At 45.7% G+C, this 25,312-nt stretch overlaps 1 protein-coding gene across 2 annotated transcripts in view; it reads left to right on the top strand.

The window, feature by feature from the left end:
- The window catches only part of MAMLD1 (mastermind like domain containing 1), an 84,936-nt gene that overhangs the window by 28,459 nt on the left and 31,165 nt on the right, over positions 1-25,312 (top strand). For both annotated transcript variants that reach the window (XM_025205352.1, XM_006024647.3), the window contains exon 2: positions 20,902-22,593. In XM_025205352.1, coding sequence (XP_025061137.1) covers positions 20,902-22,593 — 1,692 coding nt within the window. The remainder of the gene's footprint in view (positions 1-20,901; positions 22,594-25,312) is intronic.

Below are 25,312 nucleotides of genomic sequence, written 5' to 3'. Positions count from 1 at the left end.
TTCCTGCAGGACATCTTTCACCTAACGAGCTCACAAACATTCACTAATGTATGTCCCAAAATGCAGCAGCCTTTGAGGGTGCAATGGAGCGTGACATAAGGCAAGGGGTTCGGGAAGGGAAAGGGGGGAAATGATGTATGCCGGTGAAGCTTCACGGGGATTTTTAATTGGATGTGGTGGAATTTGGCACAGGAGCTCATGGCCTCCCACGTTTCATTCAAAAGATGGTACCTCTGGTAGCTTGGAGCTCTCTACCTCCATTGCAAATGAGTCAGCAGAGAGTGCCCCTCCACATCCTGCACTGCTGCTGTGGTGCTCAAAGAACTGCCATTTGCACATTTGTCCTAGCTCCATTTGAGGGACATTGCAAGCTCTCCCTGTGTTGCTTCTGTGTGTGTACCGCTCCTGGCACAGTGACTGGGTGCCTGCTAGGCACTGTTGCAATGCGAATAATACATACCAGCGATGGATAACAACATAAAATGGCATTTCTGTAGTTTGGATGTATGATGGCACAATGTGCAGTTATAATTTTACACCAGCATTGAAACTAATTATTATACCATTAGACTAACCTCTCTGATAGACTTTGCTAGTTTAATTGGATGTCACCATCTCAACGGGGATATTTTTTAGCTATTGTAGCAACAGCCTTCATATCTCTGAAATGTGCTCAAGGGCAAGGCTCACATCTGCAGGAAATTTTAATAAGTCTGCTGTAAACATTTTCTTTGGGCTGGGACTCTGGTCCTGCAATGCACAGCATGGAGTGGTGCTTACTTCATTTACTGTCCCATGCCTACACACACATACAAGTTCAAGCATGACCCTGCAAACCTGGCTACCCAGACATGTACGTGTGCAGCTCCACCTGACACATTTACATGCGTTTCCAAAGTAAAAGACTAACCATGTCACTCCCAACCCCGTGCAGGAATTACTAGGTCATAACACAGCCTTGTCAGAAGAGAAGCCTTCCGGCTGAGGCTCTCAAGTGTTTCCTTGGAGTTTCCATGTCAAGCATGAGCCGTACTTAGAAAACTTTAATTTCTGGTCCATCTCCTGCAGAGCAAGGAGGTGGTCTCCTCTGCGGCACTCCCACCTCTCTCCTCCCCAGGCCCAGTTAGCAGTGGTACAGAGCAGTGTTGGTGGGCAGCCCAGCTGCATGTTAATAATGCTCAGGAGGCATCTATCCCAGTCCTGTCCATATTTTGCATTTTGGCAATCCTGCTGGCTTCCAGCATGCTGGACTCCTCGAGTCACTAATTAGATCACTTGCTTAAAGACCCCTTCCTTGTAATTGGAGTGAATCCGATGGGGAAAGAGCGTGTAGTGAGAAGCGTGGCAAGCACGGCACTTCCAACATGGCTGGATGGTTGCTACAGCCTTGGGCCAGTCCTTGCTGATCAGTTATTTTCTGTCTTACCTGTGGCGCGAGTTAGAGGGGAAAGCAGTAGTAGGGTCTTTAGGGACCCTTGCTGAACATGGTAACAACATGTTTGGGCCCTTAAGATGTCATTGCCATGGACTGCATTATTTTTGCCATCTTAAAAGAGAAGTTGGCGTTTATTTTAAATGCAGCAATTATGAGCAGTACAGTTCATTTCATGGTAGTGTTGGAGTTTCCACATAACGTACTCCTCAAGGTACAGCAAAGCCACTTTCACTGTAGAGGAAGTGAAGTTGTGGTGAGAGAGATGCTCATGTCATCCTCACTGCTGTCCGGAGATCTCTGCCTCTAAGCCTGTAAACAAGAGACATGTGCCTGCTTGTTCCCGTGCAGTGGCATCATTTGTACTGTGCTCTAACAGCAAGTGGGACTTTGCTGCTGGTAGAAGAGAAAACCAAATCGCTGTGCTGACAGTCTGACACTGTACATGCACTGGTGTGAGGAAGTAAGAGTGTTGTGACTCAGGACAGAAAAACACCCGGTGAGACTTTAAGCAATGTCTGTCATATTGCAGTGAACGTCTGAATACAGTCTGGAACGAGCTGCAAACGGCCTTGCCGTTTGAGCAGTGGAAGTGCAATTCATGCAGCTGGTAGTAGCAGGGGCAAGGTGGAGCAAAGAAAGCATTTAGTGGGGCAGAAAGGGCAACCCTGCTCTGAAGAAGCAGCTCATAAAAGCACTGAAATCCCAGGGCAGAAATGGGACACGCACAGTGACGCAGAACATGGAGCAGGCGAAATCTGCCTGCTGGAAACTTAAGGGAAAGGGGGCCTGGGAGGAGTGTGAGCAGAGGAGCTGGGGAGATGAGCGTGGCTGAGCAGAGGAAAACCAGATCTTCTTCCTGTACGTGTATCAGGAGTTGGGATAGGAGGGGCCAAAGAGAACCCTTTGCAGCATGGCAGAGTAAAACAGCACGGTAATAGCACGGTCTTCCTTTATTATAAGGACGTTCAGTGCTGGAAGACAGTGACTCTTCCCAGGCTCATACCATTGCTACGTAGCAGATAGTCCTTCTGGTTAATGCTCATGATGGGTTGGTATTTAGTATTAAGTATTTAGTTGCATGTCTGGCAGCAGAAATCCCTGTTTTTATGACAAAGTACCTCCCGCACAGTTCACAGGAAGTTAATGGTAATTAGTTGGTAAAGGAAATGCACATCAGCAGCATCCCTCTGAGAGTCTGCAGAGATGTAGGAAAGAGTTAACTCTCTTTCAGAGCCCAAAATTACATGGCTTGCTCATGGGCCATGTTGGAGGAAGCACTGACTTCCTTTTGCTACCCCACTTTGGCACAATGAATCAGCAATCGTGATTCCTTCGTTGCTTGTCTGTCTACAATATGAGTGCATTGCTGGGCACTGCCAAAGTATCGAAAACAGCCTCTGCAGCCAGCATGGGACTCTTGGATGTTTCACACGTATTTGAAATCTTCTCTCCATCGCCGTTAGCTCAGGGTTGATTTTTCCAGATCAGAAATCTGATGCTGTAAATAAGAAACAGTTTATTTTGAGGGCTTGCTCATACTGACACTTCAAATTTCATCCTTTTCCTGTTATGCAATGGGTGCATGGTTTCATCTGGCAAAAACCAGGAAATGCCGTGGAAAGGAACGCAACATGAGATGCCAGCAGAGAGAGCTGCCTCAGGCGAAGAGCCCCCCTCCATGATGTCATCACTTTTCTTTCCCGGGAGTTCCTTTTTGTGTCGTATCGAAACGTCTCAGCACATGGTATTTCCAGTTGGGTTCAGGGTTGCAAATGAATTCATACACAAACAGAAAACAAACACAGTAAAAGGTCTTAATTCAAATGATGATCAGTAACACAAATAAAATTAGGAAGACACTAGGTAATTCGTCAGTGCCAAGGCTCTTTTCATGAGGAGGATGAAGCAAAAAGGTAATACACAAGGATTATAGTAAAGAAATAATCCAGCAAGAAGTTGATTTTATTACAAGGAATGGAAGAGAGAGTAAAAGTTGAATTACAGTGTGCCTTGCATGTTATGGCCAAATGTAATATGTCTTTTTTCCTCCTCATTTTTCTTCATTTATTGAATTTTAATGGAAATAAGCAAATTTTATCTGAACTGTGTGTGTGTGTGTGTGTGTGTGTGTGTGTGTGTGTGTAGGAGAGGAAGGAGGGTAGTTCCAGGAAAGAAATGTGTTGCTTCTGATTCCACTGCCACGCACCTCTTGTCATTTTACATCTTCGTGGAGTAGATATACAATGTCCTGAGACCAAAAAGTAGAAGATTACACCCACTGAGGAAATGATGGGGCAAGGAAGCGAGTGGGGAATTAGGCCTATTTTTTCTTTCTTGGATTTTGGAATGGAGGGAAAGTAAATTTTAAAAAATCACTTGAAACCTCTTAACTAGTGTGTTTAATCATTAGTGTCTTTGCAACAGCATCCAGATTATGTAGGCAAATTCTGGGAATTGCATTTCTTTCTTGAACTCTTTCTGCACGTGGAATGGAGTGTATGTAAAATGCTGTACTAGTTTAGGTAGATCTTGGAAAAATCATTGTAAAAGTAACGATTTTGGTTTGGATGCGAGTACAAGCAGGCTTGAAAATTGGTTTAATCCTTCTCCATCTAAAATGCTTAGGAAACAAATTGATGACATGATTTTTCCTTGGGTCCAAAGGCGACTCGTGTCTTAATATGAGACTCCAAAGCTCAGACCTTTGTGAGTTTCTCAGATCTAAGATGCTTCTCTTCTCTTTTCCAATCTTTCTGCTTCGTTCCTGGCTAATCTGGGGGGCTGAACCATACGAAGTCAGCTAACCTGTCTCTGCAGCCGTTGAGAGAGTCTTTTACTGCAACCAGCTTTCTTATTGCACGTGCTGTTCCCACCATCTATCTCAGGGCTGCCATGGGTGCCCAACTACCAGGCTGGCCTCTACGATACCACTGTGAATCAGACGTAACTCCACTGAAAAAATTGCTTCATCTTTACAGTGTTCCAACTGAGAGGAGTTCGCGATCCCCAATCTGAAAATCGGGAGCTTTTGGAAATCTTTTGTCAGTGCTTACAAAGTTCCACTAGGCCATAATTTTGTCAGGGACCTTCCCTAGGCAGGAATAAGACTTGCACAGCAGTTAGGGTGGAGGAAGGGAGTGAAAAAACCCTTTTGATTAGCAATGAGAAAACTGGGTGAGGTCAGCTCCTCTCAGCTAAGGGGGAGGTGGTTGTCTTTGCCTTCTCTAAATTTACTTGTAAGTAGAAATATCAAAACGTATGTACTGTTTCTGGCTTATGTTCCAGATAAATAGATTCAGAATTTTTTTCCTCCCAACATTTTAGGCTCTTTATTTAGGCTCTTAATTTGCTACCCAGTCCAAATGAACGATACCATCTAAGATGACAGTGTTTCCCTTCTTGGTTTCTTTAATAGCATTTTTACCAGATCACTTAGCTGTGACCCTAAAAGTGATATCCCTTGGGTCGAATGAAGAGTTGCATGTTCTTCTCCCTGTATTTTATATGTTTTGTTTCCTTCATGTCCAGGCTGAGTCCTGACCTCCAACATGTGCCAGCCATGGGCTGTGAACCTCTGAAAATCAGGCAGTACATGGGCTTGTTTGATCTCCCTTCCTGCAAGACACATGGCACTTCCTAACATGCATATCAGACAGCAGGTTAAGGCCTTTGTGAAGAAATGGCTGTATTCTTGATGAATTGGCAGATTTGCTGACAGCTGTGATAAGTTAATATAGGAAAAAAATGTATTAGTATTTTACCTTCATCGCTTTCTGCCACTGGGAGTAAAATGAGTTCTTGGACTGGAAGGCTTTCGAGGGAAGTGGACTAATTCCTCTGGGTAAACTGGCATGTCATAATGAAGAGACAAAAGCAAGTTTGTTTGGTTTGGTTTTTCATCCTAACCGAAGTCTGTTCTCACCTTTCAGCAGTGTGCTGCTTGCTCTGCTCCCGGCATAATCTCCGTATTAGAAAATGAAGGAGGTGGGGATTTGTTGGGGGTGCTCACAGCTTCAGTGATATCAGCATCTTTCATTTTCTTGTTTCCAAGCCAGGGGCCACTGCTATGACCCATTTGCTCTGCTGGGAATTGCCCCAGTTCAAAGCAAGGGCTCTCTCCCAGCCTACACTGGTGTTCAGCTGTATGTCATCCTGGCTGAGAAAAAGCCTTTGACTTCTATAAAGTGAAGGACTGTAGAAAAGGGCTTTGGAAAGTCCAAAGTGTGTGTGGTTTTCTCTTTCCTCCCCTTGCTCTGATACTGCTGTTACATAATCTGAATATGCCAAATGTAGAACTGAAATATCCTGGATGGAACATGCACTGTTCCTAAAAGGGAAAATGACTCTGATAGAAAACCTCAAGCATACTGTACATTGATCTCCAGCAATCATCGTGCTTAGGTGTCCCGCTGACCTGCATCTTGACCTGGTCCTGACACATTTTGTGGCGCTATCCCCAAAAGCTTTCCCTTTATACCCCCTGCCCTTGCTCCCACCTTCTTGCAGCTGGAGGGAAGAGGAGGCTTCTAAAGGTCAGAAATGTGTTTATTTGCAGACGTCATTAGCATTTCAACAATTAAACAACAGGTCAATGGATAGCGAAACAAGGGGAAGGCTTAACTCAGCTCTTTAATGCTTGTAAATGGGGAAAGTGGGCTTGTGAAGGGGCTGTGGCTTCCTTGGGAGGATGAGGGCACTGAACTGCCGTTTGCTGCAATTTGGGGCCCGAGTGAAGCGGCCAACTCTTGTAGGCTCTTTTGAAAATCCCAGCTAAGAGTCTGAATGAATCAAAGTGGTCCCTTTTTGCATACTTCCCCTCCCCCTAGCCATTAACATGATGCATGGATTGCATGAAAACTTCCTCAGTAAATCAAGGTGGCACAGACTATTGTCTCCCTATGCAGCCCGAGCCCTGAGTGGAAAGCAGTATGGTTTTTTGAAGGTGCCGAGATCAATCATCATCTGCTGAACTCAGGGCCTCATGTGGCTATTTCAGTCTTTCTTTGTGGTAAACCTGTAGTTTTGAAATACTGTAAACGCATGATGCTCAGATGTTCTTTATTACATCAAGGCTGCATTGGGGTTAGAAAGGCTGGAGCCATTTTTAAAGCCACCCCCATGAAAGAAAAAAGTGAGAAGTGGGGGGGTCCATCTGGGGGCCTCTCTTGAGATGCCTTGGTCTGATTGAGTTGATGGAGCCCCATCAGCTTTAAGTGCCAAGCCTTCCTTTCCCCTTCCAACCCAGCTCCTACCGTGGAGTTTTAAAAGGACCCCGACCATCTGGAGCAATCCTGAGCAGAACAACATGCTTTAGTCTGTGTATTCTAAACTACCTCTTCTATTATGACAGATCACTGCAGTCTGGCTGCAAATCCAGTAATGGGGATTGGTATCTCTCCAGGATGATACTTGGCACTCAAGAGTGAACACATGTTTTTGTTGCATGAGCATGAGACCAATCAAATGGCTCACTGGTTTAAGAAGCATCTTTGTGAGAACAAGATGCAGTGGGATCTAGAAAAAATACTAATTGTCCAGTGTGATTTTTAGCATATCCTGAAAGGTGGGGCACGGTTAAGTTTTAGCAGCAACTTTACATGAGCCCAAGGGGACCCAGGTGCGGAAATCCCCACCAGTGCTCCCTGTTTTGACTATATTCTGTATAGCAAAGATGACAGAACATGGCTGCATTTCCCATGGAGGAGAATGCAACTGCCACCTTCAATGTGCTGCTCCCTATCACTCCTTCGGTAGCTTGTCCATCTCTTCAGTCCAAAGCCGGGGCATGCAATAACCAAGGCAGACTCTGACGGCCCGCGCCTGGCATCGCCCTTTCCTTTGCCGTGTTTTGAGAGAAAAAACGTACCATAGCAATGAGACTGAGCTCTGCTAGCTATGCAGTATCCTCTGGGATTGTGTTTGAAACCACAATAGCTGAAGCTACAAGAGCCCTATAGAGATGCCAGAAGAAGGTCTGACTCAGCAGTTCTTATTTAGCATGCTGATTGCAAGGTTGGCCCTGTGTGAACAAAAAGAAGATGCAAGCTTGCAGTCTGAACTTGCGAATGAACCCGTGAACTTGCAAACACCTAATCCCATGCTGCAGTCCAAAGAAACTTCTCGTGTTCAAGAGAAATGTTTGCAAGACCATTGGTTTACTCATTCAGCTAGGTACTGTACGGCGTGGGCAGAGTCGGTGTCAGGAACAGGTGGTGCATAGATGATATTTTAAAAGATGATAACAGCACTTTGAGTGGATTAAAGTCAGAATTTTTTATTATTACTCCAAGTATTGGCACTTCTAATGCATTGTCTAATTAGACCTCTCTAATTAACAGAGTTTGTTGCAAACAGCTTCTTATACACGTCTGGGTATGGCAGTTAGTGAGCAGGATTCTAATATCAGTGGAAACACATGCTACGCTTAACAGCTTTCAACTGTGTGACCTTTTTAAATGCAGAACAAAGGTTTAAAGAATGAGGTTTTACATAAAACCGGGAAGTGTAGAAAGCTTGAAGGGATGTCTCACTCACTTCAGTAACAAGAATATCATTTTCTCAGACACGCTTTACATAAGTCAGCATTTGCATTGTCAGTTTATAGCAATGAATTGTGATTAAAAGAGTACAGGATGGACAGGAATCTATCTAGGAAGAGCTGAGAGAGATGCTACAGTTAAAATCTGAGGAGCTTTAATGTTAAATTTTCTGATCAAGAAAATCCTCCCAATCTTTAAATGTTGAGTTGTGGGGTTTTTTACTTCTTTTGGTCCATGGTAATAAAATGAATATACAGTGAAATCCTGCTTGTCAATAATTGAAGTTCACGTCAAAGTTCTTGACTTGATTTGCAGCCAGGATGTCAATCACAGAAAAAATGTGGTGAATAGCTTCTCTTTTAAATGCTACTATTTTGTAGAAGGGTTTGGTGACTGAGCTGTTATCTTCAGTTCAAGTCTCACCCCATACTGGTGCTAACGGCTGCCCCCAGTTGACCAGCCGTATGTAACTGGTCATTCAGGCCAGGGAATCGGAGGCAGGTGGGTTTTGGGCTAGCCACATCACTTCTTGGGGTGCCACTGGCCACAGAGAATGGCAGACCTTAAGTCCTGGGAGGCTCAGAAAGACTTCTGGTCTTGATCTTGAGGTTATTTGGATGCCCCAGGCTGTTTGCTTTGTAGTTTTCCTCTAGCTTTACTTAAGTGCAGCACTGATCAAGGAGTTCTTCTGCTGCAGTCCCTGAGAGGAAGGTGTGTGTGGTTGGGTGTGGGCGTGAGTGGCCACACGTGTCCACATGCATGTGTACTGTGCCCAGTTTTGGACCCCACACTTCAAGAAAGAAGTGGACAGTTTGGAAAGAGCACAGGGCAGCAGAAGTGATCAGGGACCTTGGAGGCAAGACTCATGAGGAAAGGCTGAAAGAGCTATGGTTAATTAGCCGTGAGAAGAGAAGACTGGGGGGGCTTTGATAACAGATTTCAAGTACCTGAAGGGTGATATAGAGAGGGTGGAGATGGGCTTTTCTCTGTGGCTGTAGGGGACAGGACTAGGAACAATGACCTTGAGCTGCAGCAGGGGAAATTTAGGCTGGAGGTTAGGAGCAACTTTCTGACTGAGGGTGCTCGGCAGCATTGGAACAGGCTACCTGGAGAAGGTGTGGGATCTCCATGCTTAGAAACTTTCGAGAGGAGGTTAGACAGACACTTGGCTGGGGTGGTTTAGTCAGGGATGATCCTGCCTTGAGCAAGGGGCTGGTCTAGATGACCTTGTGAGATCCCTTCCAGGACTACTTTCCTATGATTTCTATGATCCAGAGCAAACATCCATCAATCCAGGGCCAGTTGTGCAAGGAGGAGGAATAAAAAGAAAGGCAGTCAAGCTACCTGCGTCTTGGTTCCAGTTACCATATATAGGGACGATAGTGCCTCTGCGGTGTGATAAAGGATGTAACTGGTGGCATGGAAAGTGGTAGACAGAGATGAGTGAAACATTTACACCAGACCATAAACCATGCAAGTTGCCTTGCTTCCTGGCTTGTTACAAATTCTTCACCTAGTCCAAGTTCAGCAAGGGCTCTGTGAAGGCCCATGCTCCTTTCCATCGACCCTGGGCTTGTTCCACAGGTCTGTATCAAAACTGTGCACTGCTTATATTTTCACTTCACATTTCTGGACTTGTTCAGGCTTTCAAAAGCAGAGCAACTGGTGGGTCACAAGATGTTCGATGAGCCAGCAGCGAGGTGATGGCATGTGTGGGGTTAGAGGTGTTCAACTTGCTTTCTTCTGGCTTTTGTACTTCGGTTTCAGTCCAGATGGAAGCGCTGACAGATGGTGTTTGGGACTCAATTTCCAAATTAAAGGTTTATCCTAACTCTGAACCCTGCAGAAAATCATCCAGACTTGGAAAGGAGGGAAGTCTCTTCGACTGCACCTCTCTACACTTTGCCCCAGTGCTAACTCTGGTGCTGAGCTTTCATATTACATTGATGTATTATTTTCTTGGTATAGTGAGCAGGTAGAAAGCCACATAATAATCCATTTTAAGGCCCAGCAGACTTAATCAACCAAACGTGTAAAGTTGGAAGCATTACCAGGTCCTGCAGGGAAGTGTAACTATTTCGGACATTGAGATAAAAACACCTCGTTTTCTCTGTTTTCTAACATCTCTTATGGGTGCTGGGACATTGAAGAGACTTGGGCCACAAATTTGACCCAGCCAGAGGCTTAGCCTCCAAGCTGTTAACTGCCCACTGTAGCTTCTTGAACAAACACACCCCTCAGTGTGATAAAATGGCAGGAGTGAGTCTGTTTAGTTTTAAAAGAAATTTTACCTTCAAACAGAAAAGTGTCCTAAACAGGGTTTGCTTGGTCACCCAGTAAAGGATGAGCCTAGATCTTTATTCATATCCTTCCGTAGTTCATCACTGGTTAGTTCTTGTTAGCTTATGATCATCATGTAATTGTGTCAGGATTAGTGGCTAGAAGAGAGGAAATAAAAAGTAGCTTTAAAATCCCAATAGACCTAAATAGCAAAAACATCACTTTTTGCTCAGTGGAGAGTATCTGCAATTCTCCATCCCAGCGATCATCACAAGAAATTAATGTAGTCTAAGAAATTACTGTAAAGGGTTCCATAGGACTTAGAAATTAATGGACTATAAAGAACATAAAACAATACTACGGGTATTAAAACCAAGGTAAGATGAGGTAATAGTGATGGAAAGGCACTGAGTCTGAGATGGAGCTTGATTTACAGACAGATATGAGAGAAATGCTCTTGTACTGCAACTTAACCGAAAGCCAGAGAACAACTTCTTTCTTCAGTTGTCTAGTTAATAACACTTGCCATTAACGGGAGCGTGACAGTTACAGCCAGACAATATGCAGGATGTGATTGCTGTAAGTCTTCAGATGACTAATTAAGAGGCATCTGTACAGAAATCTCCTGCTAGCAGAACAACACAGGAGCCAGCAGTAATGTCCTGCTCTTGCAGATACATTTGTCAGATGCTAATTTTCTTGAAGAAAATGCCCCTGTTTGACAACAGTTGCACAGAAAGTAGTTGCACTGCTAAGGAAGGCGGGGTGGGAAGGATCCGTGCATCTCTTGATGGAGCAGGATTGCTGCTCTTTGGGAGTGGCAGTGCCTCTTAACACATGGCCAGTAATTAAAACAAGGTTACTAAATAATAGCACAGCCAGCTGGTATTACCTCCTTCTTCCTCCCTTCAGTGGAGCATGAGGTCACGCATGAAAAGAAAGGTGTGGGGTGGAGAAATGGGTACATACTGGGCAAGAATCACCTCTTCCTGACGCTGGTAATACTTTGGCATTGCTACACTGGCCTTGGTGACATTATTCCTAATTTTATGTCAGTATAAATGAAAGGAGCTGTTCCCCTTGATTGTTTCCACAAGTGGCTCACAGAGCTGCTGGATGAAAACAGGGAGTAATATGACTATACATGCCTCCAAGTGTGATTTCACTGCATGCTAGTACATGAGCATGGAAAAGTCAGTCCCTTCCCTAAGAGTCTGGGTATTTTTTTTTTCTTTTAATTTTTGGTCAGGATTTATGTGCAGAGTTTATGCACGAAAGCTTATTTAAGGTACAATGTAAAGCTCATTGTGCTAAAGTTGATATTTCTTGGCAGCCCATGCTGAATTTCCAGTTGGTTTAGGTGGTTGAAGCTTATTCTGAGGTTACATCTTTCTGTTTTTGCCCAGCCAATCATGTCAGACTTCTGGGTTTACCAGCTGAAACCTGTAGTTGTAAGTATTCTCAGCTGGGATTACATTTTGGGCCATATGGCTACACGGGGAAGAAGATCAATTAGATGAGGAAGTGACAGAACAACAGTAATCATTTAAGAATGCATCTGTAATTAAAAGGAAAAGAGGTAGCATATTCTGTGTTGCTCTGGCATGATGGAGGGAAGGAAAATGGTGATGGTCCCAGGTGTTCAGGAGGCTCCTTTTAATAGGCATTTACAGTGGAAAGGAGATCTCTATATGCAGACAGGTAAATTATGAGCTGAAAGGGTAAATCTGATTAGACAGTTTTTTCACAGGTGCGTTAAAATTGTCACTGTATTCTTGTTAAAAATGCTTGGAGCAATAAAAATGATAGTGCACCAGTGATGGAAAAATAGCTTTAAAAGAACAGTTCCGTTCTCTCTTAAGCAGAGGTCTGGATCCCTCCGGTTGACACAGGACTAGGCAGCGGTTCCTGCAGAGGGGGAGTGTTCTGAAAATGAAATTTATGACTGATGTTAAAAGGAGGGCGAGGAAGATCTGACTGTGTCCCACTAAAGTCATCGAGTGCTTTGCCACTGATTTCAGTAGGCAGGGGTCTGGATCCCAAGAAGGCAGGAGTTGCACCTAGGAATTATGTGACCTGTGTATTGTAGATCTCAACAAAAGCATGCTGCTTTGGAGGATTGTTTCATACTTCCTTTGTCAGTTAATTGGGAGCAGGTTGCGTACACAAGTAACCAAAACTCCAGATAACGTGTACATCCTGTGTAATAGTCCCCAACCTTTGATGATAAAGCATGGCATAGGAGTTGTATCTTGTACAAGATGAATTTTTTATCCATTCTCCCCATACCTGCCCTTCCACTGATCACCTCCGTGGCAGACACTTGTCTCCAATTTTCTCAGTCCTTCTTTTTCACTCTCCTCCTCTTCCCCCACACTCCTTTTACTAGGTCCACCATCTACAGCCTCACGAGGTGTCTAGGTGGCACCTTCAGTGAGAAATGAGGAATTTTTATTGTTGTTTTTCAAAGCAAAATGTAAGACTCCCGGGAAAGCCTAGAGTCTGACTGTAATGGCCCTCATAATAGTTAGCACACAAATATGAGGCTGGCTCTTACTGATCCATCTTGAAGGCTTCAAAGATCTGATGCAGCCCAAAATTGTTTCTCACTGGATCATCTACAGCAAGGGGAAAAAGACCATATATTTAGCCTGTGTTAAAAACTTAGGGCAGATAAGTCAGGTTGCAGTTCCAATAAACGTGAGCTGGTCAGGGTGAACCCTCTTTTTGGACTTATCTTACCTGGCTAGCACAGTTTAAAATTACAATTGGCCTAGGGTTTGAAATGGGTAAAAACATGCCTCCTTTTCTCCCTATAGAGACAGCTTCTTGTATTCAGGAAAAAGTCCTTTTTGGGATCTAGCCAGGCAGTGTCAACGTCTGCTGCCAGATTGCAGTCAGGCCCATAGGACCCAACTGGTATTTGAGGATGTGCTAAGCATGCTGACCTCTTAATGTGCTGACAGGTTTTCCCTAGCCGATCAACATGGGCTCCTTACTCCCTGCGCGTTTTCACTGCCCATGTGCAAGCCAACTTTCCACTGAAGACTCTGCCTCTGTCTGAGCAGGACATTAAGTTACTGCTGCTGTTTAAGAACTGTGACTGTATAGTCTATCCACCCCACAATCATTGTGGTCTGTCATCCTGTCCCAGGGAATTCTTACCTGTGTATTTCATGGAGCGTCTTCAAGGTTTACTAGATCATCAAACTCGGACTGGTTCAGAGAGAAGTGAGTCACTGCAAAGTGCGAGTCCTCCCTATTTGTACATTCACAGCCGGTTCCAGAGTTTCGTGAAGTTTGTCTGTTGTAAATGGAAAACTGCCAGCTTCGTTTTCTCGTTACGTGACTGCTTTTGTCAGGACAGATAGAAGCATTTTGGGCTGATGTGCAGATAGCTCACTGAAGCCACAGAGACTGAAGTCTTGATGGTTGAGTGCTGCAAACAGTTTGCCTCTGGCAACCACTTCTAGTTATGACAATGTCTAGCATTTAAGAGAGAGAGAGCTACCTGCTCTGGTCAGCTCGTATAAGCAAATCTTAGACTCTGATTTCATATAGGACAGAGACAGTGGTACAATGGGCACTGAGCAGCTGGGAAGGAGGGAGGGTGTAGTAACTTGTACTTCCTTGTGCCAGAACGTAGCCATTTGACTTCCCATAGCCTGAGTTGGGGTTGTTCCACTTCGCTCGTCCCCTTGAGAGTTGAGTGCATTCCCCTGAGCATCATTCAGACACATTAAGTCTTCAGCAGACGATTGGTGACGTGCATCCCCCCAGTTATCTGAAGGCTTTGCATAAAGCTGTCCGAGTGCTGGGGGTTCCCGAAGGCGACTTAGAGAACGTAACCTCCTTCCTGGTCCTCTCTCATGCTCTTGTAGCCAGGCCATCTCCTGCCTTTAACCAAAGGCACATCAGTGCCACTCGGCCTAGGGTTTTCAGAGAGGCATAAGAGCGATAGTCCTTTAGACGAGAGCAGGATGACAGATTCCTTTGGGCCCCTTGGAGTACTCCAGCCAGCGCAGTCAGTACGTGCATTGCCAATAAGTCAATTGAGGAGAGTCTTGTTCTACTATGACGCATACTGAGAGCAGACAGATTGTGATAAAAGGCAGCGAGATGTCTGTCAAACAGCGGTGCTGGGCGGACTGTGCTGAGGCTGCACTTGGAAGTGGCAGTCTCCTTCCAGGCGCTGCGCCTGCCATGTGCCTGTGGGGTCCACCGAAGGAGGTGGGATCACCCAGTGGCAATCGATGGCTTGTTTCTGCAGACTTGCCTGTTTGTACATTTTATGGTAACAAATCTGTGGCCAATTAAAAGTTGGCTCATGTCCTTCAGCTCCATGTGCTGAATAAGCACCACTTTGTGGCTGGAAGAAGGGATGAAGCTCACTTTCTTTTCTGTTCAAAGTACAAGTCCCTGTTGCTTTTTGACTAAAGGAAAATTGACCTTCAGCTGGTAGCTGTGGGGGGACCATGACACAGAGGGCAACGGTGCTGTTGCCAGCCAGGAGGCGGCAATGGTGCGCGCACACACGGGGGTTGTTCTGTTCAGCAGAGGGGCCTGAGGAAGAAAACAAAAGGCTGGTTTTTGGAGGTCTGGGGAGCGTTCTGGAGAGAGAGCGGTCATGTATCCTTTGGTAGCTGAGCCGTAATGCCAGTTTTCCATCCAAAATGACCTTTTGGGTGAGGAGGTGAGCCTGGATAAGAGGTGTCCAGCACGCTAAGGTGAGCATGGCACTAACTGAGCAAAAGAAGCCGTTGTGCAGGCTCAGCCCAGCGGAGAGGGTGTGAGGACTAATGAATCCCTGGGTGTTAATCATTCATTGAAAAGAGGGATCAGATGCAAAGGTTGCACTCAGCAGTGCTTGTGTTTCCCTGGCACCGCCTCATCAAATGTCTGGAACAACTTTGTTACGCACATGGGGCTGCTTCCTTCTACTCTGTGAACCTGCTGGTCCCAGAGGCAGTGACCACTGCCCTTCCTCCTGCAACATTATGGTTATGTAGTGAGCTTATACCCTGTGTCTTCACCTCTTTGCAGGGGCCCACAACTGAGCTTTGTACAGGAACCCCAGAAGGTAAATCCCACCTCTGGCTGGCTCTGTAGCTCCGCCTCTGATGTGAGAGTGCAGGTGTTTCATGCTTCTCTAGCCTAGGTTTCTAGGGGGAGACCTAGCATGCTGGGAAAGCCAGGCTGTCTTACCCAACAGGAGGCTTCACGTTCTCTTCTCTCCCATTATCAACACTGCCAAACACTGACCCAAATTAGGAACATCTCATTGCTGTTGTGATAGATCCAGTCTGTCAATGGTGGAAGGAGAGATATGCTGGCAGCAGCGGTGGGATGCCCCGCCAAGTGGCAGCTGTCTCCTTCCAGAGCCCAGGCGAGTAGAGGAACCAGTGGCAGGGGGTTAATGTTGGCTGGCAGTAGGGGACGGACAGTTTAAGTCACGTGGCAAGCTAGAACCATGACTGGGGACAGCTTATGTTTTAAAGAAAGAAAGGAAGTTGAATGCCCAGGCAGCAAGCCACTAAGGGAGCTTGCTCCAGTGAATATCTGTTTGTAAAAAAAAAAAAAAAAAAAAAAATGGAACCAGCACTGTGCTTTCCATCCCTTATCCACCTGATCACTGCTACAGTTTTCACACTTCTATCCTTGGCCCCTCTGTGCCTGTCTAGATGGTTAAGCTTCTCAGGGAGGAGGCCTTGTCTTGAAAAGTGCCTAATGCACCATGGCTGCTCCTGTAATGGGACTACAAGCCACCTCGAGTGGAGCCCAGGGAGACTTCAGGCCCCACCGTGGCAACCTCCCACCCCAGGTGCCAGCAGCTTCCGTCTAGAGATCAGCCTCAGTCTGCTCTCCGGTCAGGTGAATTAGGTGCAGCCACAAGCCAGGGGGCTGGCTGCAAGAGGCCTGCAGAACCACAATCTGATCAGAGCCAAGTGGCTTAATTTAGAGGTAGTGCGCAAAGGGTCTGGCTATAGCTCATGGAGCCTGCCCTCTATTCCTTGCCCAGCAGAGAAGAGTGCAGGCGCACATGCAGGGAACTGCATCTCTGCGTGGAGGTAGTGTGTGACAAATGAGATGTTTGTAACCACAGCTGTACAGCTTCCTTGGAAGGAGGAGTGTAAACAGTTATTATTTATTCTCGTTACACTACCATTATGAGCCAGCAGTACTTCTCATTGGCAGCTCGGGCCTTTCCCAGAAATGCAGCCTTTTCATTCTGCGATAAAAGTAGAACTGGGAGCGCGTCATTCTCACTCTTAAAAGCAGACCAGAGATAATGGGAGACCTCGGAGTTCAATTCCCCCCAAATCAGAAGGCCTGCCTTTGTTTCCCAACTTGCACTCAAAAGAAGCTATCGTGTGCACTTGAACGCATTTTAATGAATTTTCACCAGGTCACATGAGAGCACACTGGTTGCTTGTCTGTTTAGTCCTTGTTTGTGCATATGAATGAAGCTTTTACAGACGTAGCCACGTACAGCAGCAGTCCATTGGTGCAACTGTATTTGTGGGCACACGCGGGCATACAGAGAGTCGCATTCATTCCTAACCAGAGTGTGGCAGCATGGTAAGCAACACAGAAAGAGGCAGAGTGTGTTTCCATTGCTGTTCTTGTTTCTTTTTTTTGCCAAGTAATGGCAAATGATAGCAGATGCTGAAAGGGGGAGAGAACTGGAGTGAAACAGCCCCTCTTCCTAGGGGGAGCCAGTGCAAGGCAAGGGGGTGGCACAAGTACATGCGGTAGAAGGAGTCAAATCGTACACAAGCAAGATGTTTATGGGCTAGAGGTGCCCATGAGCAACTGGAATGATGAGGACCTTCAGTACGCAGTGTATTGTATGGGTTAGCTGCGAGCACCCCCCTATTTCTAGAAATCTTAGCCCAGCAGTGATCATCCTCTGCCATTGCGAGCAGATTATCTCAACTAGCGCATGTCTCCGTAACACACAGCTGCATTTCTCTCCCATCTACTTGTCAGAATTGCCACAGTGGCATGTTAATGTACTACATTTTCCACTGAAAGCATTCAAATGGGATTTAGGGAGTTGGGGAGAAAAATCTAGCAGGCTCCTAACAGAGATAGCAAGGCTGAACGCTGCACTGTAAATGAGTAATGAATCATGTGTGCTTGAGCATGAAATACTTAGGCAAGCCTTTTAACAAAAACCAGTTCTCTAATTCAATGAGAGATTTCCACACCTAGCTGCTGCCTGATGCAATGCTGCCGTCTCTCCTTTTCCTGGGATGCTTTAAAGGTGGTGTCCTAACCTTCCGGGTGCTGCGGCTGTATCCCACCTTGTCAGAAGCGAAGGCAGGCTTGCTAAATTCAGTGGCATTACCCCTGCTTCTCCCACTGCACTTTGTGGACACTATCTGCAATTGCCATAAAAATGAAATGCCAAGATCTTTTGCTTTAAAAAATTGTAGAGATTTTATTAAATGTAAAAAGGAAATGCTTCTAAAAGCCAGCGTGTTACTGAACACCCTGAGACAGGCGCTTTTAAGAGCGTCAGTCGGGGACTGATTTTTTTTCAAAGCTGATCGGCTCTGGTTAGGCACCTAAATAAGAGCTGACTTTCAGGACAGCTCAGCACCCCCCCAATGCTGCTGTAGAACATATGGCCTGGCCAGACTGGTTGAAAGGGCTTTGCATGCTCCAGCCCTCAGCTGGAGAAGCTGAGCCCTTCTGAGAATCCTGATCTTCCACCCAGACCGGTTTTCTAGTAATATCCAGGAGAAAACTGACTTTTCTCTTCTTGTTTACTCTCCAGCATAACTCTAAAAATATTTTTCTGCTCATTCTGGAAGGCCAGATTTCTATGCAGTAAACTCAGAGCAAAGGAATGTCCCATGGCATGAGAGGCATTGGCAGGGACTGGTGTGCCAGCACTTCTTCTGGCCAAGTATGGCAAGTGCCCCACAGTTTCCAGCCTTAGCTTTCCCAGCGTGCCACTTAGGAACATGCAGTGCTTGTTCTGGAGATGGGAGGGGACCTGTGCAAGCTCCCTATGTGGATGTGCTTAGATTGAAGGTGTTGTGCCCTGTTACCATGGCTTGGAGCGCGTGGGCAGGGTATGCTTGAGTATACAACTTTAGCCCCATTTTATGAAAGCAAAGAATAGGGATGCTCCTGAAGAACATGAAGCACAGGCCATCTGGCATCAGGTAAACACCTGAAAGAAGGCCTGAGCCTCATGTCAAGACCAGCAAATTTTGGCCTTGTCAGGCCTCTGGATTAAATGAAAGACAGTCTGTAACAGCAACCTGCCAGGATCCCCCAGATGCTTAGAGCTAAACACTAAATGCTTTTGGTCCCTGTGGCCACAGCAGTGAGGAGAGCGAGGTACTCTCGCACAGGAAGGACCCAAGCTACATCTAGTGCCCCCGACCAGCGACAGAAGACAACAGGAATCCAGTACAGCTGTCAAACACCCAGCGTGTGTTCCTTGTAACTAGCACTGCTTGACAGGCGAGCGCCCACGTCCTGCACCAGCTGCAACTTGCAAGTGTGTTTCAAGTGCAGCCCACGTTGAGCACAAAGCTGGCCTCTCGGGGCCCACCTGCGAACTGTACAAGAAGAGTGGCCAAACACCATGTAAAGCCTGAGCAGAAGCTACCTTTACCATACCCCCAGGCTCACCTCTCCACCCCCAACCCACAAACCATCACTGTCAGACTGATCCTTTGCCTTCCCTCCGTACCTGCCTTGCCCTGTCTAAACACTACCCATAGATCAGTGATCCCACAGGCCCAACCACACAATCCTCCTCCTTTCCCAGCCCTGGAAAGTAAGTGGTGGCAAAAAAGAGGCAGTGGGGGTAGACAGGCTGTTACATAAGACCTGTTCTCCCAGTCCTCCTTGAGAAAATGAAAATTTAGCTTTTGCTTGTGCAATTAGAGGCGACGTCTTTGGGGCAGGCCAAGTTTGCTCTGTGTCTGTAAAGTGCCCAGCACAATGGGTCCTGATCTCAGGCTCCCCAGGGGCAGCAGAATGCAAATAAGACATTGTAAGCTACTGCACAGTAGGTGAATTAGTTGATAAACCTGGTTTAGGTCAGACCACTTGGCTGAGTGCCTTTATTCTTGCAAACGTGCCATGGGATCTTTTAAATAACCACAAATCTCTCCCAAAAGGAAAGGAGCTGGTGTAGAGGCTTTATCTGCCGTTGCTCTCTGCACACGTTGGAAATTGAGTATTAGGGACAGTGGGAGAAGCTGTATAGATTACGAGCTACAGTAGTGAATACTATCTACACTAGAAAGGATCTGCAGAAAACTACATCAGTATATCTCTACCAGCAAACCCTTCTAGTAGAGGGACAGCTTATAATGGCAAGCTTTTATACTAGTTTCCTGACTTGAATAGGCCACCCCACAGGCTAGCCCAAAGAAGGGCTCTTTTCCATTGTAACTGGAGATTCACTAGGCTACTGCCAGCAAAGCCACGTCTGTTGTGGGGGTGATATTTTTGTTTTCCACACTCCTCTAACTGGCAAAATTGGCAAAAATTTTAATTGGAGGCCAGGCTTGGGAGAAGCGTACAAGTGTTTGTTTTATCCTAAACACATTTAAGGGGATATAATGACCCTCTCTGATTTGCCTGTTGGTATTTAGGTAATTTTCTAAATGCAGTCTCTCCCTACTGATAAATAAGAACATAATTTTAATGCCCTTAACTTGAAGCAGCAGCATTAATGTCTGATTAATCCTATGACACACAGGTCATGGTTATTAAAATGAGGACTACAGATAATTATATTTAGAAAAGACTGGCACATCTTGTTGAGTGCATGTTGGAATCATTGTTTTCAGTTTAACTATCTTTACATACAGTAAAAAAAAATGGTGATTTTTTTTTTTTTTTTTCTTAAAGATTTCTGGATTTGTGATTCACCCATTTAGTGAGGAACACAAGTTATCTATGCCTTTATTATATTTGAAAACACATCAGTTTTTGTCAATGAGTTGCAATCCTTCAACTGAACAAAGCCTATGCCGTTGCTGATTCATAAGAACAAACAAAAATGAGATTTTTAGGTGTTTTGTGAAGGCTGAAACATTTGTGCTTAAGGAGCTTGGAAGCTGAAACTCTATTTGGGTAGCTGAGATGGTTTTTTGTTTTGCTTTGTTTAGACGGTATGCCAATTATTTCAGATGCCCCGTGTATGACGTGTATGACAAATGTAAAATAGTTTAGCTGTCTCAGGTCTAAATTTAATATCATTCATTGGCAGTGGGTCACCCAACTTTATTCTATGATTTCATTCAAATCTGCCATTGTTTAGACTAAAAATTTTTTCCATAAAATTGTCGGCATGTTTGTTATGCAGGGAGTATAAAGTCCTAATTGAAATGGTACCAGAAACTGTTTAAAAAAGAAAAAAAAAACCCTCTTATTGTTCACAAAGGCAGCCAGTGTTTTACAGCTTTAGCATCTGTTTGAAGACCAGCATGTCAAGTCTAGTCTTTGCCTGACTCTGGCTTCAGTAAAGTTGCACATGCTGAAATCCTGGCCGAAAGGGTTCTCATGGGTTAATGTTTTGTTTTAAACTAAGGTTTCTCAGTGTCTCAGGTTTGCACTTTGCAGCTGTAGAATGTGTTATTAAAAGGTCAATAACAGCTTCTTTTCTTGCAGTTACAGGGATCCATTAAGAGAAAACTGGAAGATGATAGCTCTCCTGCCTCCGGTGGCGTGCCTGATGTCATATTCCCAAGTGACAATAAGAGACTCTGCCTTGATGATGTAACTCTTTCCATGGGCCAAGGCACCAATCCCAATGTGTCATGTCCAGATATGCAGAACTCTCCATTCTCCACCAATCATGGCGCTTCTTCTCTAGGAGTGGCTGGTCATCCAGTGCTACTTGAAAACAATCACATGAATGGCAGTGGCATTGGTTCTCCATTTTCCGTACCACCCAACACTGAGATAGGTCAGAAAGGATCAATAGGTGGACAAAATAATATCGTTCACTATGACGAGAAAGGAAACAGCATGCAGTCTGTGGACCAGGAGCTGCAGGACCTGTTGGAAGAGCTGACAAAAATGCCCGATCCGTCTCCGAATGAGCTGGACCTCGAGAAGATCTTGGGAAGCAAAGCTGAGGAGCCGCTGAGCCTGAGTCACTCCCAGCCGAGCATAAGCACCACTCCAAAGCCCTCTCCCCAGACGTCTCACCTGGAGAACCATGTTACTAACAAAGACTTTTCTCCAGGTTGCAATCCAACCAGTGGAGGATCCCCCCAGATGAGGCCTCCGTCCGCTGGGGCAAATTATCCTGTTCCTCCTCCAAATAAAGCGGCTGCATCGCCCATCTCTACGGCTGCACAGAATAAGAGTCAGCCACCGTCAATCCTCCCAGTACCCTTGTCCAACATGCCTGGCTCTAACTGGCATGCGCAACAGCTAAAGCAGCTGGCAGCAAGCAAGCAAGTATCTACGCCTAAGCCACAGGCTCCCAGCTGGCCAACCATGTCCCCTCCAGGACTTTCTCCACCATACAGGCCAGGATCATCCCCTCACCATCAACCTTTCAGCCCTCAAAATGTCATGGTCTCTGGCATGACCTCTAATAGTTTACCAGGAAACAGCATTCAGAGTCCTCAAAACACTCTGCTTTCAAGCATGACTTCCAATAGCAACCCATCTAGTGGACCCTCCCCTCAATATGGGTCTGAGAAGCTTTCCAGCCCAGCTCTTAATCAGCAGCCTTTCAGCCCTCAGAGCTCCATGCTGCCTGGCATGACTTCCACCAGCATCCCTGCCAACAATATTAAGAGTCCACCGAACAACTTGGTTTCTAGCATGGCCTCCACGAGCACGGGACCCTCCCCACCGTACAGGCCAGAAAAATTGTCAAGCCCGGCTCTCCACCAGCAACCCTTTAGTCCTCAGAGCACGTTAATCCCCAACATTACACCCCCTAGCAATTCCCCCAGCATGCAGAACCCGCTTTTCAAATCGATGACGACCAGCCAGACCAAAAACATGAACCTCATTATGCAGCAGCCATCCAATGGCTTGCAGCCAGGACTGGTGAGCGAGAATCCGGTCAGCCAAGACCAATTTTCTTTCAATAACACCAAACCACTGTCTCATTTTACATCTGAGTCAACGGCTCAAAAGATGCCCCCCATGACTGCAGGACAGGGGCAGCAGTCCCTCATACATTATCTCCAGCAACAGCAGCAGCAAGCTCCAACCACGCAGCAGGCTCTGCAGCAGGCAAGCAACTCGCAGTTTATCCAGCAGCAACTTCGACAACTGATGCAGCCACCTCGCTTGCAGAGACCAATGCAGCCTACACTGCCATCTCAACCCAGACAGGTGAGAACCCTCTATATTACAGGGTTATGGGAAAACACTGATTGTGGTTTGTTTGCCTCACTTTAGCATTTCATCTATAGCGTCCCTAAGTCTTTTGGGTACATGCTTAGATAACTTGATAACAGCATCTTGGGGTCCTTCGGAGTAATTCTGTTTATTTTGCAACTAAAATGCAATGCAATTCCATCACGTGCCTCCCCAGTTCTTTCCTCTCACTGTGCGGATAACTTCACACTGTTATACAAGGAGTGTCTCAAGCCACGCAAATTGGTTCTTTTTAAACATAGCCTTTTAGCTTATTTTGTTAGCAGCCGAGATGTTTTCCCTTGCCCCTTTTTTTTTTTTTTTTTAAATGCATATTTTTTTAATAGGCAGAACTGAATCCAGCTCCGTATTATACCTCTGAAGCCGGGTAGAAACAGGAGGGATGAAAATACAGCCAGAGTATGTTCAACAGATCAGATGAAGCAGAATTTGACTGGCAAAAAGGCAGTCTTGAAATCCCTTTTGCCAGCACTCACCAGAAGTGACCTGCATTGGCTGTGTGCCGTGCTCTGCCTTAGAATCATGCATGTGGATAAACCAGGGAACACAGCTAGTGTCGGGGGAATGCCATTTGGTCTCTTGAATAACTCCCAATGGGAGATAGGAGGAGTTGCATCTACTGCCATTCTGCTGGAGAGAGATTCATTGTGACAACGAGCCCTTAAGGAGAGAACTTAAGGGGTGGCATTTGTTGTATGGACTTGGGAGTGAGGGAAAAACGTCTATATCTTAGGTGCTGGAAAACCTTTCAAAATAGAGATTAAAATGCAACCTCTCAGCCACAGCAAAATGCATTGCTAGCCAGAAGCAAAACTCTGGCAGTAGACTCCACATGGCGACTGCATTGTGCACATGTGATTCTTGCCACTAAGTGGCATGGAGTCCCATCATGTTGCCCCTGGTTAGGATCTTTAATGCCTGTAAAAGGCGAATATCTGTGGTTCTCTTGGGCTGTCCTCAGATGATTGGGGAATAAAGGACAGAATCCTGGGTTTCTTCATTCTTCTTTGCTGTAGAGTGGTCAGCTTTTTAAAATGCCAGCTCCCACACTGTGGTTTCTTAGATACTGCAGCCTGTTCCTATGCTAAGAATAAGAAAAAGGTAAATGTTGGTAAATGTCAGCTTCTTAATGGTAACTGCCTCTGGCTTATTTCCTGGGTGCCATTTCAGGGGTGACTCACCTTTTTTTCCAAATGGCCTGTGCGCAATAGTCCCTTATGACGAGGCAGCTACTTAAAAATTGGCTGGTAGGGAAGGCTGCGCCTCACTGCTGCATAGCTGGACGTAGACATGTGGGCACAGAGCACTTGAGGGGTTGATTAGGGACTGCAAGGCCCTGAGTCAGCAAAGCACTTAAGCATGTGCCTAACTTTCAAGCATTGTCTTTAACGGGACTAGTCCTAGGTTGCATTGGTGTCTAAGGTGGTGCATTTTTTTCCCTGCGCCCCCTCCCCGCGACGGGGTTGAGTTGTCTCACCCTTGTTGGATTGCTGAGATCCTCTCTGCAGAGTCTCTTTCACTGGTGGAAACAGCTCCCCTTCGGGGAACTTTCCGACTGCCCGGCCTATGCTGTACCTCTGGCCTTCGCCTCCAGCCAGAGAGAGGGTGTAATTTGGGGACTATTGGTAAAGATCAAGGAGAGTCAAAGCAGTAATTACCAGTGACGAGCAAGTATTTCAGTTTCAGACCACTTAGGTAAGCGCACGGAGCCTCACTGATTTTACAAGCTAAAACTTATTACATTAATTATACAGTAAATGACACTGCTGCTCCAGATTTTATAGCCTGTTAAGCTGCCTATGAAAGATGGCGAGTGCTCGGCATCAGAACATGTATCAGAGTTTCATAATGTTACCACAGTTTCTTACGGAAAAAGCAGATCATCTTTTTTCCAGGAAAAAAATTATAACCGGTGCAAAATTATAAGAAAGCTTTGGAAAATGTTCTAGATACAGGAAGCTTCAGGCTTCAAGAATATTTGCTGCATTTCTTGGAATGTTATATTCAGTCTTATTTGCAAACAACTGGTTGCACCGGTGGGTCAAAAGGCACTGCGGTTGAGGTTTTAGACCTCATCTCACTTGTACCAGCTTCAGTCCTGCATAACTTGGGGACGTTTTAACTTACAGCAGCGGAGCTGAGAGTAGAATCGGGGTCTTTTATATTTCATTCCTGTTCCTACTCCATCAAGGCTCACAGCGAATTGAACTTTTCAAACGGCTTTAGATTATTTCAAAAGTTAAAGATTCGGAAATGTAGGGTCAGGGGGTGGAAACTTCTGCTTCTTGAAAACTTGTAACTGTTGAGGGAAGACTCCACTTTTATCCCTGCTGACAAGGAAGTTCACAGTGTACCAGGGACATTGTTTGGTTTTTAAAAGTCATCCACTTCCTGCATGTATGTGCGTGTTTGTAAATGTGACTGAAATCTCTAAGAAGACCCAGCGCTCTCCGCTTTGGAGTAAGAGGTGCAGCTTTGTGGAGGAGAAGAATGTGGACGGTGTCCAGTTGGAGGGTGAACAATAAAGCATGAAATCTGATCCTTGTAGCAGGCAGAGCGACATGGGGAAGGGAGCAGCTGCTATGACACAAACCCAGAGAGCGAGTCTTTTCTGTTGCTGTTTTAGCGCATGCTGAAAAGACAGCTCTGAATTCCCAAGGCGAAGTAACCCGCC

Source organism: Alligator sinensis, unplaced genomic scaffold, assembly GCF_000455745.1.
Source record: "Alligator sinensis unplaced genomic scaffold, ASM45574v1 scaffold207_1, whole genome shotgun sequence".
NCBI lineage: Eukaryota > Metazoa > Chordata > Crocodylia > Alligatoridae > Alligator > Alligator sinensis.
Note: the sequence above shows the minus strand (reverse complement) of the source record. Positions and strands in the feature narration are given on the sequence as shown.